At 38.0% G+C, this 12,942-nt stretch overlaps 2 protein-coding genes across 2 annotated transcripts in view; one reads left to right on the top strand and one right to left on the bottom strand.

Annotated features, from left to right (window-relative positions):
* The window catches only part of LOC140710301 (endogenous retrovirus group K member 8 Gag polyprotein-like), a 393,717-nt gene that overhangs the window by 222,489 nt on the left and 158,286 nt on the right, over positions 1-12,942 (bottom strand).
* Positions 7,655-9,964, top strand: LOC103230925 (heat shock cognate 71 kDa protein-like). Its single transcript, XM_007990048.3, is given in 5 exon segments — positions 7,655-7,844; positions 7,847-8,356; positions 8,676-8,711; positions 8,714-9,832; positions 9,835-9,964. Coding segments are annotated over 5 exon segments (1,938 nt in total). The 5' UTR covers positions 7,655-7,684; the 3' UTR covers positions 9,948-9,964.

The following is a 12,942-nucleotide window of genomic DNA, read 5'->3' on the forward strand; positions in this document are numbered from 1 at the left end:
AAAAACATCAAAAGCAATTACAAAAAAGGAAAGACTGACAAATGGGATCTCATTAAACTAAAGAGCTTCTGCACAGCTAAAGAAACTATCTTCAGAGTGAACAGAAAAACCTACAGAATGGGAGAAAAATTTTGCAATCAATCCATCTGACAAAGCTCTAATATCCAGAATCTACAAGGAACTTAAATTTACAAGAAAAAAAAAAAGAAACAATTCCATCAAAAAGTGGGCAAAGGATATGAACAGACACTTCTCAAAAGAAGACATTTATGTACCCAACAAGCATGAAAACCAGCTCAACATCATTGATCATTAGAGAAATGCAATTTGCCCATTTGACCCAGCAATCCCATTACTGGGTATATACCCAAAGGAATATAAATCATTCTATTATAAAGATATATGCACACACATGTTCACTGCAGCACTATTCACAATAGCAAAAACATGTAATCAACACAAATGCCTATAAATGATAGACTGGATAAAGAAAATGTGGTACATATACACCGTGGAATACTACGCACCCATAAAAAGGCACAAGATCATGTTCTTTGCAGGGACATGGATGGATCTGGAAGCCATTATCCTCAGCAAACTATCACAGGAACAGAAAACAAAATACCCCATGTTCTCACTTATAAGCGGGAACTGAAAATGAGAACCCATGGACACAGGGAGAGAAAAAAACACACACTGGGGCCTGTTAGGGGGCTTTGCACTACCTCCATTCAACATTGTATTGGAAGACCTAGTCAGAGCAATTAGGCTAGAAGAAATACAAGGCATCCAAATTGGCAAGGAAGAAATAAATTTATCTTAATTTGCAGCTGATATGATCTTGTGATATTATCTTACAAGTAGAAAATGCTAATGATTACACACACACACACTATTTGGATTAATAAATGAATTCAGCAAACTTGTAGGATAAATGAACATAAAAATCAATTCCATTTCAATATACTAACAATTACTAATCTGAAAAAGACATTAAGAAAACAGGTCAGTAGCTGGGCGCGGTGGCTCACACCTGTAATCCCAGCACTTTGGGAGGCCCAGGCGGGCTGATAGCGAGGTCAGGAGATGGAGACCATCTTGGCCAACATGGCAAACCCCCGTCTCTACTAAAAATACAAAAAAAAAAAAAAAAAAAAAAATTAGCTGGGCTTGGTGGCATGTGCCTGTAGTCCCAGCTACTCAGGAGGCTGAGGCAGGAGAATGGCATGAACCCGGGAGGCGGAGCTTGCAGGAGCCGAGATCGCACCACTGCACTCCAGCCTGGGTGACAAAGCAAGGCTTCATCTCAAAAATAAAAATAAAAAGCAGGCCAGGCATGCTGGCTTATTCCTTTATTCCTGTAATCCCTACGCTTGGGGAGAGGCTGAGGTGAGCCCAGGAGTTCAAGATCAGCCTAGGCAATATAGCAAGACCCCATCTCTACAAAAAATTTTAAAAAATGACGAGGTCAGGTGGCATATGCCTGTGGTCTTAGCTGCTCAGAGGCTGACGTGAGAGAATAGCTTGAACCCAGGCATTCAAGGTTGCAGTGAACTATAATTACATCATGTGCAGTCCAGCCTAGGTGAGAGTGAGACCTTGTCTCAAGAAAAAAAAAAGAAGGAGAAGAAAAAAATTACCTTAATAACATCAAAAAGAATAAAACATTTAGGAATTAACCAAGAAGGCAAATGACTGAAAACTACAAAACATTCCTGTAAGAAATTAAAGAAGATACAAATAAATGAAAAATATGCCACCTTACTCTCAGTCTGTTCCCAAGCTGTCCTGATGCCTTTTATTTTACCTCTCTCTGCTCAGAGGTCTGTTTATCCACTTTAACAAGCTGTACTTCCTTCCTCCTTTATTTCCTCCTACTCTTACTATGTCTTTTTTGTTGTTTCTTTTTTCCTTTCCTCAATAAAATAACAATTCCACTATGTACCATATTCATATTCACTTGGGAACCAAATATACCCCCCACTGTTTAGTATTTCTAGTTTTGAGAAAAGTGACATTTTGGAAAGAGAGCCAGCACCACTCGTCTCCATTAATGTTGAAAGTAGCTGAAGATTCTTTAGGAATTTCAGAGAAATATTTGTCTTTCTCACTTTCTTCTAATTTAATTAAGCTATTTTTTCTTATACCAGTATTCAAAATAATTTTTTAAAATTATTATGATAGCTATAAAGAGGAAGGAAGTATGGATTTGTGGTATGATTTGGAGGAAACTTGAAGACATTATGCTAAGTAAAAGAATCCCATCACAAACATCCACATATATGATTTTATTTATATGAAATGTTCAGCACAGAGACATCTAGATACAAAGTGGGTTACCAGTTGCTTAGCTCAAGGGAAGGTGTGTGGGAAAAATAGAAGGGTGATAGTTAAAGGGTACATATAATGTGATAAAAAAATTCTAAAATGACTGGTGTTGCTTGCACATGTATGTGAGCATATTAAAAACTTTACATTCTACACTTTGAATAATAAATGTATATGAATTACATCTCAAAGATTTTTATTTAAAAAATTAAAAAATTATTACAAACTATTTTATACATACAAATGCACACATACAATCATCTTGGTATTCACAGGGAATTGGTTCTAGAATTCCCCCAGATAACAAAATTCTGGATGCCAAAGTCCCTATATTAAATGATGTAGTATCTGCATATAACCTATGAACATTTTCCTGCACACTGCAGATTATCTCTAGATTACCTATACATTTAAAATGCTATGTGAATAATTTTTGTACTGTATCTTTTGTAATGACAAAAAGAAGCTTGTGTATGTTCAGTACAGACACAACCATTATAAGCCTAACTACATATTTGATCCAAGGTTGGTTGAATTCATTGATGTGGAAACCACAGACAGAGAGGGTCAATTGCATATATTTATTTTTCATAAATATGTGAAAAATAAAACCAGCATCTGCTTAATGCAACTTTCCCACTCTATTGCCCTTCCCAAGTATAACTCTTTGCCTCTCCAAAAAGAGTCATCGTTCATTTTAAATTCTGAAAAATCATAATACCTTTGACTTTCATCATAATTTTGCTACTTACATAGGTATTCCAAAATAATGCCTTGTTTAGCCTTTTAAGTTTTAAAATTTTCTACGAAGGTGTCCACTATTTATGCTACCGTAACTTCCTTTTTAATTCAACATTGTAGTTTTGGATGTTTTAGTTTCTTATTTAATTCTATATATTGTTTATGATTTAGCCCTCTAAATTGAAGACACTAAAACCTACCTCAGAGAGAATTCTTGAAAGGTAATGGATGAAAAGTGCTTGCAGCAATGCCTGACTCATTGTAGATGTTCCGTGGTACAGTAAGTTCTTACTTAAATCATCAGTAGGTTCTCAGAAACTGGGACTTTAAGCAAAAATGTGTATCGTTAAACCAATTTTACTGAAAGCTAATTGATATTGAAAAGAGTTAAGTTTCTATAGCATATTTCTGGTCACAAAAACATCACCAAGTTTCTAAATAAAGATCCAAAACACTTCTCATATTAAACATTGAAATAAATGACAGCTATGGAGACATTTAAGAAAGGTTAATACAGCTACTTGTGCAGCTCAGGCAGGAGGATCTCGAGCCCAGGAGTTCAAGGTTACAGTGAGCTACGAACATGCCACTATGAACATGTAAGATAATTACTTACCCAATTCTTAGTCAGTCAGTAAGTGATGGTGGTCATAGTGGTGATGGGTTAAATCAATGAATACATGTTTGGAAACCAGATATTGCAAAGAGCACCTCCTACCACCTCAGGGTTCAAAATAAAAAACATGTCAGCCTCGTCGATCGCGTCTGTACTCCATTACTGCATTGTTCATTGTTGTGTATTTGCATGGTTATTAAGCACTTTACACATATTGATGTTATAATATGTTTTATAAATTCATTCATTCATTTCCCACCTTACCAATTCTAATTCAGGGTCACAAGTAGCCAGAGGCTATCCCAGCAGCTCAGGGTGCAAGGTAGGAACCAATCCTGGACAGGACTGCATTTCATTGTAAGGCACACTCACACCCTCACCCACACTCATTCTTTTTTTTTTTTTTTTTTTGTGATGGAGTCTCACTCTGTCACCCAAGCTGGACTACAATGGCATGATCTCAGCTCACTGCAACCTCCACCTCCTGGGTTCAAGCGATTCTCCTGCCTCAGCCTCCCCAGTAGCTGGGACTACAGGTTCACACCACCGTGCCCAACTAATTTTTATATTTTTAATAGAGACGGGATTTCACCATGTTGGCCAGGCTGGTCTCGAACTCCTGACCTCAGGTGATCCATCTGCCTGGACCTCTCAAAGTGCTGGGATTACAGGTGTGAGGCACCATGCCTCGCCCACACTCACTCTTACTGGGACAATGTAGACGCGCCAGTTAACCGAATGTGCACATCTTTGGGTTGTGCAGGAAAACTGGAATACCTGGAGAAAACACACACAAAGAGACAAAGAGAACCTGTAAACTCTACACAGACAGTGGCCTTGGCCAGGAATTGATTTTTTTTTTCTCATCCACATAACTAAATGACACTGAACAAAATAACATTAGTTGAGGACCTGCATACCTATGTAATAATATGTACAATATTATATAACTATGAGTGATTATATATATAGTATTACGACAATTACCTAATGTAAATGACGAGTTGATGGGTGCAGCAAGCCAACATGGCACATGTATACCTATGTAACAAACCTGCACATTGTGCACATGTACCCTAGAACTTAAAGTATAATAATAACAATAAAAATTGATTATTTCTATGTCAGTGTAGATTATTTTGTCAACTGCATTATTTATTACAAGTTTTCAAAGTATAGTAAAATCTGACTTATAGACACCTTTACAAAAAGACTTGTTCGGGATATTTGAAGGTTTTGGATGGCTAAGGTTTTTTTTTTTTTTTTTTTTTTTTTTTTTTTTTTTTTTTTAGTATCGCTTTGTTTCTAAATGCATGCTTTTAAACTTAAACTGAAAGAATACATTGTATTTGAAAATTGTAATAGTTTTCAAATTATTTTGCAAACTTGTTTATGAACATGTATGGCACAGCTTAAATAAGACTGTGCAAACTCTTTTGTGTTCTACTTTTTAAATATTACTTTTTTTGTTCACTCCCCTATATTTGCAAGCCTCACATAGTTGCCATTTTAAATATGTTTTTGTGATTCACCAATTTTCTACCAGTCAGAGAGAAGCACAAGAGAGAGGAAATGAAACCATCTGACTTTGAGCCCTCACCAGGTGTGCTTGTGAGGTCCCAAATACTCACATGTGGTATTAGTCTATTTTCACACTGCTAGAAAGAATTACCCAAGACTGGGTCATTTATAAAAGAAAAAGTTTAATTGACTCACAGTTCCACATGGCTGGGAAGGCCTCAGAAAACTTACAATCATGGTGGAAGGGGAAGCAGGCATGTCTTACATGGCAGCAGGAGAGAGAAAGGAGTGAAGGAGGAACTTCCAACACTTATAAAACCATTAGATCTTGTGAGAACCCACTCACTATCACAGAAGCCGCATGGGGGAAACCACCCCCATGATTCAATGATCCCTCTGCCCAATTGTAATCCCTCCCTTGACATGTGGGGATTACAATTGGAGATAAGATTTGGGTGGGGACACAGAGCCCAACCATATCACATGGGGTACATGGTTGTTCTTGGTGTTAGCTTACAAGATCCAAGCTGTTATCGCAGGGTAACGTGAAAATTGCACCAGCAACTGCATTGGACAAAAAAAATCAGTGGACACCAAGAACAATCATGCACCCCACGTGATATGGTTTGACTCTGTTCAAAGAAATCAGAGATGACACAAACAAACGGGAAAACATTCTGAGGCAGGAGAATAGGGTCTGGAGGCAGGGAACTTAAGGCTGATTCGTGCTGACTGGACATCACAGGCTATTCCGCTTTCAATTCCTCCTTATTCTTTGTGGCAGTTGCTGCATGGTAGTTGGAAAATGCAAGTGCCTTTGATTGGTCCCTTCCCACAACCAACCAGACTGGTCATGGCCCACTACTTTATTTGCATAGACTGAACCAATGGGAAACCTCTAGAGGGCATTTAAACCCCAAAATATTCTATAACCAACGCTCTTGAGCTGCTTGCTTGAGCCTCCCCTGACTCTGTGGAGTGTACTTTCATTTAAAATAAATCTCTGCTTTTGCTGCCTTGTTTTGTTTGTGTGTTTTGTCCAATTATTTGTTCAAAATGCCAAGAATCTGGACAACAACCCTCAACAGTAACAATTCCCTGCTCATGGATAGGAAGAATCAGTATCACTAAAATGGCCATATTGCCAAAAGCAATTTACAGGTTCAATGCTATTCTTATTAAACTAACAATGACATTCTCCACAGAACTAGAACAAAATCTATTTTAAAATTCATACAGAACCATAAATGAACCGGAATAGCTAAGGCAATCTTAAGCAAAAAGAACAAAGCTGGAGGGATCAAACCACTCAACTTTATAGTAGAGGGCTACATTAATCAAAACAGCACAGTATTGGTACAAAAACAGACAGACATACCAGTGGAATTGAATAGAGAGCCCAGAAATAGGGCCACACACCTACAACCATCTGATCTTCAACAAAGCTGACAAAAACAAGCAATAGGGAAAGAACTCCCTATTGAATAAATTGTGCTTGAATAACTGGTAGCCACATGCAGAAGACTGAAACTGGACCTCTTTTTTTTTTTTTTTTTTTTTTTTTTTTTTACAAGATATACAAAAATTAACTCAAGATTGATTAAAAACTTAAATGTAAAACCCAAAACTATAAAGTCCCTGGAAGACAACCTAGGCAATACTATTCTGGACATAAGAATGAGCAAAATTTGTTGATGAAGATGCCAAAAGCAAAAACAACAAAAGGGGATCTAATTAAACTTATGAGCTTCTGCCTATCAAAATAAACTATCAACAGAGTGAACAGACAATCTACAGAATGGGAGGGAATATTTGTGAACTATGCATCTGACAAATATCTAATATTCAGTATCTATAAAGAACTCAAACAAATTTACAACAACAAAAACCCCCCAAAACCTCATTTAAAAGTGGGCAAACTCTGGGTACAGTGGTTCATGCCTGTAATCCCAGAACTTTGGGAGGCCAAGGCAGGAGGATCACTTGAGAACCAAGAAAGAGCCTGCATAGCCAAAGCAAGATGAAGCAAAAAGAACAAATCTGGAAGCATCACATTACCCAACTTCAAACTATACTGTAAGGCCATTGTCACCAAAACAGCAAGGTACTGGTATAAAAATAGGCACATAGACCAATGGAATAGTATAGAGAACCAAGAAGTAAAGCGAAATACTTACAGCCAACTGATCTTCAAAAAACCGAACAAAAACATACAGTGAGGAAAGGACACCCTATTCAACAAATGGTGCTGGGATAACTGGCAAGCCACGTGTAGAAGAATGAAACTGAATCCTCACCTCTCCCCTTATAAAAAAATCAATCCACGATGGATCAAAGACTTAAATCTAAGACCTGACACCATAAAGCTTCTACAAGATGACATCAGAAAAAAACCCTTCTGTCATTGAACTCACCTGCAGCTCTAAGGGTTTCTGTGTCTTTCTTTGTAGTTGGAGCCAGGACTACACACCAGCAACTATGTCGAAGGGACCTGCAGTTGATATTGATATTGGCACCACCTACTGTTGTGTAGGTGTTTTCCAGCACAGAAAAGTAGAGATAATTGCCAATGATCAGGGAAACGGAACCACTCCAAGCTATGTCACCTTTACAGACACTGAACGATTGATCCATGATGCCACAAGAATCAAGTTGCAATGAACCCCACCAACATGGTTTTTGATGCCAAACATCTTATCGGATGCAGATTTGATGATGCTGTTATCCAGTCTGATATGAAGCATTGGCCCCTCATGTCGGTGAATGATGCTGGCGGGCCCAAGGTCCAAGTGGAATACAAGGGAGAGACCAAAAGCTTCTACCCAGAGAAGGTACCCTCTATGGTTCCGATAAAGATGAAGGAAATTGTAGAAGCATACCTTGGCAATACTGTTAACAATGCTGTGGTCACAGTGCCAGCTTACTTTAATGACTCTCAGCATCAGGTTACCAAAGATGCTGGAACTATTGCTGGTCTCAATGTACTTAGAATTATCAATGAGCCAACTGTTGCTGCTATTGCTTATGGCTTAGACAAAAAGGTTGGAGCTGAAAAAAACATGCTGATCTTTGACCTGAGAGGTGGCTCTTTTGATGTGTCAATCCTCACTATTGAGGATGGAATCTCTGAGATCAAATCTACAGCCAGAGGTCGGGCGCGGTGGCTCAAGCCTATAATCCCAGCACTTTGGGAGGCCGAGACGGGCGGATCATGAGGTCAGGAGATTGAGACCATCCTGGCTAACCCGGTGAAACCTCGTCTCTACTAAAAAATACAAAAAACTAGCCGGGTGAGGTGGCGGGCACCTGTAGTCCCAGCTACTCGGGAGGCTGAGGCAGGAGAATGGCGTAAACCGGGGAGGCAGAGCTTGCAGTGAGCTGAGATCTGGCCACTGCACTCCAGCCTGGGCAACAGAGCAAGACTCCATCTTAAAAAAACAAACAAACAAACAAACAAAAAGCTCTACAGCCAGAAACACCCACTTGGGTGGAGAAAACTTTAACAACTGAATGTCAACCATTTGATTGCTGAGTTCAAGTGCAAGCATAAGAAGGACATCAGTGAGAACAAGAGAGCTGTAAGATCCCTCCATACTGCTTGTGAACATGCTAAGCATACTCTCTCTTCCAGCACCCAGGCCAGTATTGAGATTGATTCTGTCTGTGAAGGAATCGACTTCTATACGTCCAGTGCCCATGCCCAATTTGAAGAATTGAATACTGACCTGTTCCATAGCACCCTAGACCCCACAGAGAAAGCCCTTCAAGATGCCAAACTGGACAAGTCACGGATTCATGATATTGTCCTGTTTGGTGGTTCTACTCATATCCCCAAGATTCAGAAGCTTCTCCAAGGCTTCATCAATGGAAAAGAACCAAATAAGAGCATCAATCCTGATGAAGTTCTTGCTTATGGTGCAGCTGTCCAGGTAGCCATCCTATCTGGAGACAAGTCTGAAAATGTCCAAGATTTGGTGCTCTTAGATGTCTCTCTTCTTTCCCTCGGTATTGGAACTGCTGGTGGAGTCATCACTGTCCTCGTCAAGCGTAATACTACCATTCCTACAAAGCAGACACAGACCTTCACTACCTATTCTGACAACCAGCCTGGTGTGCTTATTCAGATTTATGAAGGTGAGCGTGCCACGACCAAGGATAACAACCTGCTTGGCAAGTGTGAACTCACAGGCATACTTCCTGCACCCTGTGATGTTCCTCAGATTGAAGTCACTTTTGACATTGATGCCAATGGCATCCTCAATGTCTCTGCTGTGGACAAGAGTAAAGGAAAAGAGAACAAGATTACTATCACTAATGACAAGGGCCGTTCGAGCAAGGAAGACATTGAATGTATGGTCCAGGAAGCTGAGAAGTACAGAGCTGAAGATGAGAAGCAGAGGGATGAAGTATCATCTAACAATTCACTTGAGTCATATGCATTCAACATGAAAGCAACCGTCGAAGATGAGAAACTTCAAGGCAAGATTAATGATGAAGACAAACAGAAGATTCTGGACAAGTGTAATAAAATTATCAACTGGCTCGATAAGAATCAGACTGCCGAGAAGGAAGAATTTGAACATCAGCAGAAAGAGCTGGAGAAAGTCCGCAACTCCATTATTACCAAGTGTACCGGAGTGCAGGAGGCATGCCAGGAGGAATGCCTGGGGGACTCCCTGGTGGTGGAGCTCCTCCCTCTGATGGTGCTTCCTCAGGGCCCACCATTGAAGAGGTTGATTAAGCCAGCCCAAGTATAGATGTAGCATTGTTCTACACATTTTAAAACACTGAAGGACCTAAATTTGTAGCAAATTCTGTGGCAGTTTTTAAAAGTCCAGCTACTATAGTAAGTTACTTGGCATTCTCAATACTTGAATATGGAGCATATGCACAGGGGAAGGAAATAACATTGCATTTATAAATACTGTATTTTAACCAGAAAATCAGTGTCTTAAATAAAAACTGTTCAAAATTGGCACCATAAAAAAAAAGCAAAACCCTTCTAGACATTGACTTAGGCAAAAACTTCATGACCAAGAACCCAAAAGCAAATGCAACAAAAACAAAGATAAATAGTTGGGACTTAATTAAACTAAAAAGTTTTGGCAGAGCAAAAGAATCAGCAGAGTTAACAGACAACTTACAGAGTGGGAGAAAATTTTCACAATCTCTACATCTGACAAAAGACTAATATCCAGAATCTACAAAGAAATCAGCAAGAACAAAACAAATAATCTCATCAAAAAGTGGGCTAAGGACATGAATTCTCAAAAACAGATCGACAAATGGCCAAGAAGCTATGGAAAAATGCTCAATATCCCTAATTATTAGGGAAATGGAGATCAAAACTGCAATGCAATACCACCCCACTCTTGCAAGAATGGCCATAATAAAAAAAAATAATAATAATATATGTTGGCGTGGATGTGGTGAAATGGGAACACTTTTACATGGCTGATGGGAATGTAAACTAGTACAACCAGGATGGAAAACAACGTGGAGATTCCTTAAAGAACTAAAAGTAGATCTACCATTTGATCCAGCAATCCTACTGGGTATCTACCCAGGGGAAAAGAAGTCATTATATGAAAAAGATATTTGCACATGCATGTTTATAGCAGCACAATTCGCAACTGCAGAAAAAAATGTCCCATCAACCAACAAATGGATAAAGAAAATGTGGTACATATATACCATGGAATATTACGTTAGCCAATGAAATAATGGCATTTGCAGCAACCTGAATGGAATTGGAGACTATTATTCTAAGTAAAGTAATTCAGGAATGGACAACCAAACGTCGTATATTCTCACTCATAAGTGGGAGCTAAGCTATGAGAACACAAAAGCATAAGAATGATACAATGGACTTTGGGAACTTGGGGGAAAGGGTGGAAGGAGGGTGAGGGATAAATGACTACACATTGGGCACAGTGTACACTACTTGTGTGATGGGTATACCAAAATCTCAGAAATCACCACTAAAGAATTTATTCATGTAACCAAACACCACCTGTTCCCCAAAGACATATTGAAATAAAAAATAAATCTTAAAAAACATGGTACATATACACAATGGAGTATTATTAAGCAAAAAAAAAAGAATGAGATCCAGTCCTTTGCAACAACATGAATGGAACTGGACATCATTATGTTTAATTAAATAATCCAGGCACAGAGAGCTAAATGTCGTATGTTCTCACTTATTTGTGAGATCTAAAAATCAAAACAATTGAATCCATGGAGATAGAGAGTCGAAGGATGGTCACTGAGGGATGTGTGTCGAGGGGAGGTGAGGCTTGTTAATGGATACAAAAAATAATTAGAAGCAATGAGTAAGACCTACTATTTGATGCCACAATAGGGTGGTTATAGTCAATCATAATTTAATTGTACATTTTAAAATAATTTAAAGGGTGTAATTGGATTGTTTGTGATTCAAAGGATAAATGCTTGAGGGGACAGATACCCCGTTCTCTATGCTGTGATTATTTCATATTGCATGCCTGTATCACACCCCATCTCATGTACCCCATAAATATGTATACCTACTATGTACCCACAAAAATTAAAACAAAAAGAAAGAAAAAGAGAAAAAGAAAAGTAAATAAAATATATTACAAGGCAAAAGTAACAACAATAGCATGGTATTGAGTTTAAAAGAGACACATAGTCCAATGGAACAGACTATAGAACTGAGAAATAAATCCATGTATTTACAGCCAACTGGTTTTCCACAAAGGCTCCAAGAACATACACTGGGTGTTGGACATTATTTTCAATTAATGGTGCTGGGAAAACTGGATATCTACATGCAAAAGTATGAAACTGGACCCCTATTTCTCATCATAAACAAAAATCAACTGAAGATGAATTATGAACTTATACATAAGACCTGAAATTATAAAACTATTAGATAAAAATACACAGAAAACACTTCAGAACATTAGTTTAGGCAAATATTTTATGGCTAAGACATCAAAAACACACACAATGAAAACAAAAACAAAAGCAGACAAATGGGAAAATATTATTAAATAAAAAACCTACAAAGCAGAGAAAACAATCAATGTAGCAAAGAAACAACTTGTTGAATGGGAGAAAATATTTGCAAACTATTCATCTGACAAAGAACTAACATCCAAAATATACTCAAATAGTAAAAATCAATCACATTAAAAAGTACGCAAAGAACATAAATAGACATTTTTCAAAAGAAGAAGTGCAAATGGCTAACAGGTTTTTTTTTTTAATGCTCAACATTACCAGTCACAAGGGAAATATAAATCAAAACCAGAATGAGATATTATCTTACCCCAGTTAAAATGACTATGATTAAAAGGAAAACATAAGAGATGTTGGCAAGAATGTGGAGAAAATAAAACTTATATACTGTTGGTGGCAATGTAAGTCAGTACAGCCACTATGGAAAAGAGTATGGAGATTTCTACAAAAACAAAACCTAACTAAAAATAGGACTACCATACCATCTAGCAATCCCACTACTGGGTATTTATCGAAAGAAAAGGAAATCCATATATGAAAGGGATGCCTACATTTGCATGTTTATCACAACAGTATTTACAATAGCAAAGACATGAGGTCAACCGAATTGTCCATCAATGAATGAAAATGTAGTGTATATGTACAATACACTACTATTATGCCTTTAAAAAAACTGAAATTTTGTTATTTGCAGCAACATGGATATAAATGGATGTCATCATCTTAACTGA

The sequence above is a fragment of the Chlorocebus sabaeus genome, chromosome 25 (genome assembly GCF_047675955.1).
Source record: "Chlorocebus sabaeus isolate Y175 chromosome 25, mChlSab1.0.hap1, whole genome shotgun sequence".
NCBI lineage: Eukaryota > Metazoa > Chordata > Mammalia > Primates > Cercopithecidae > Chlorocebus > Chlorocebus sabaeus.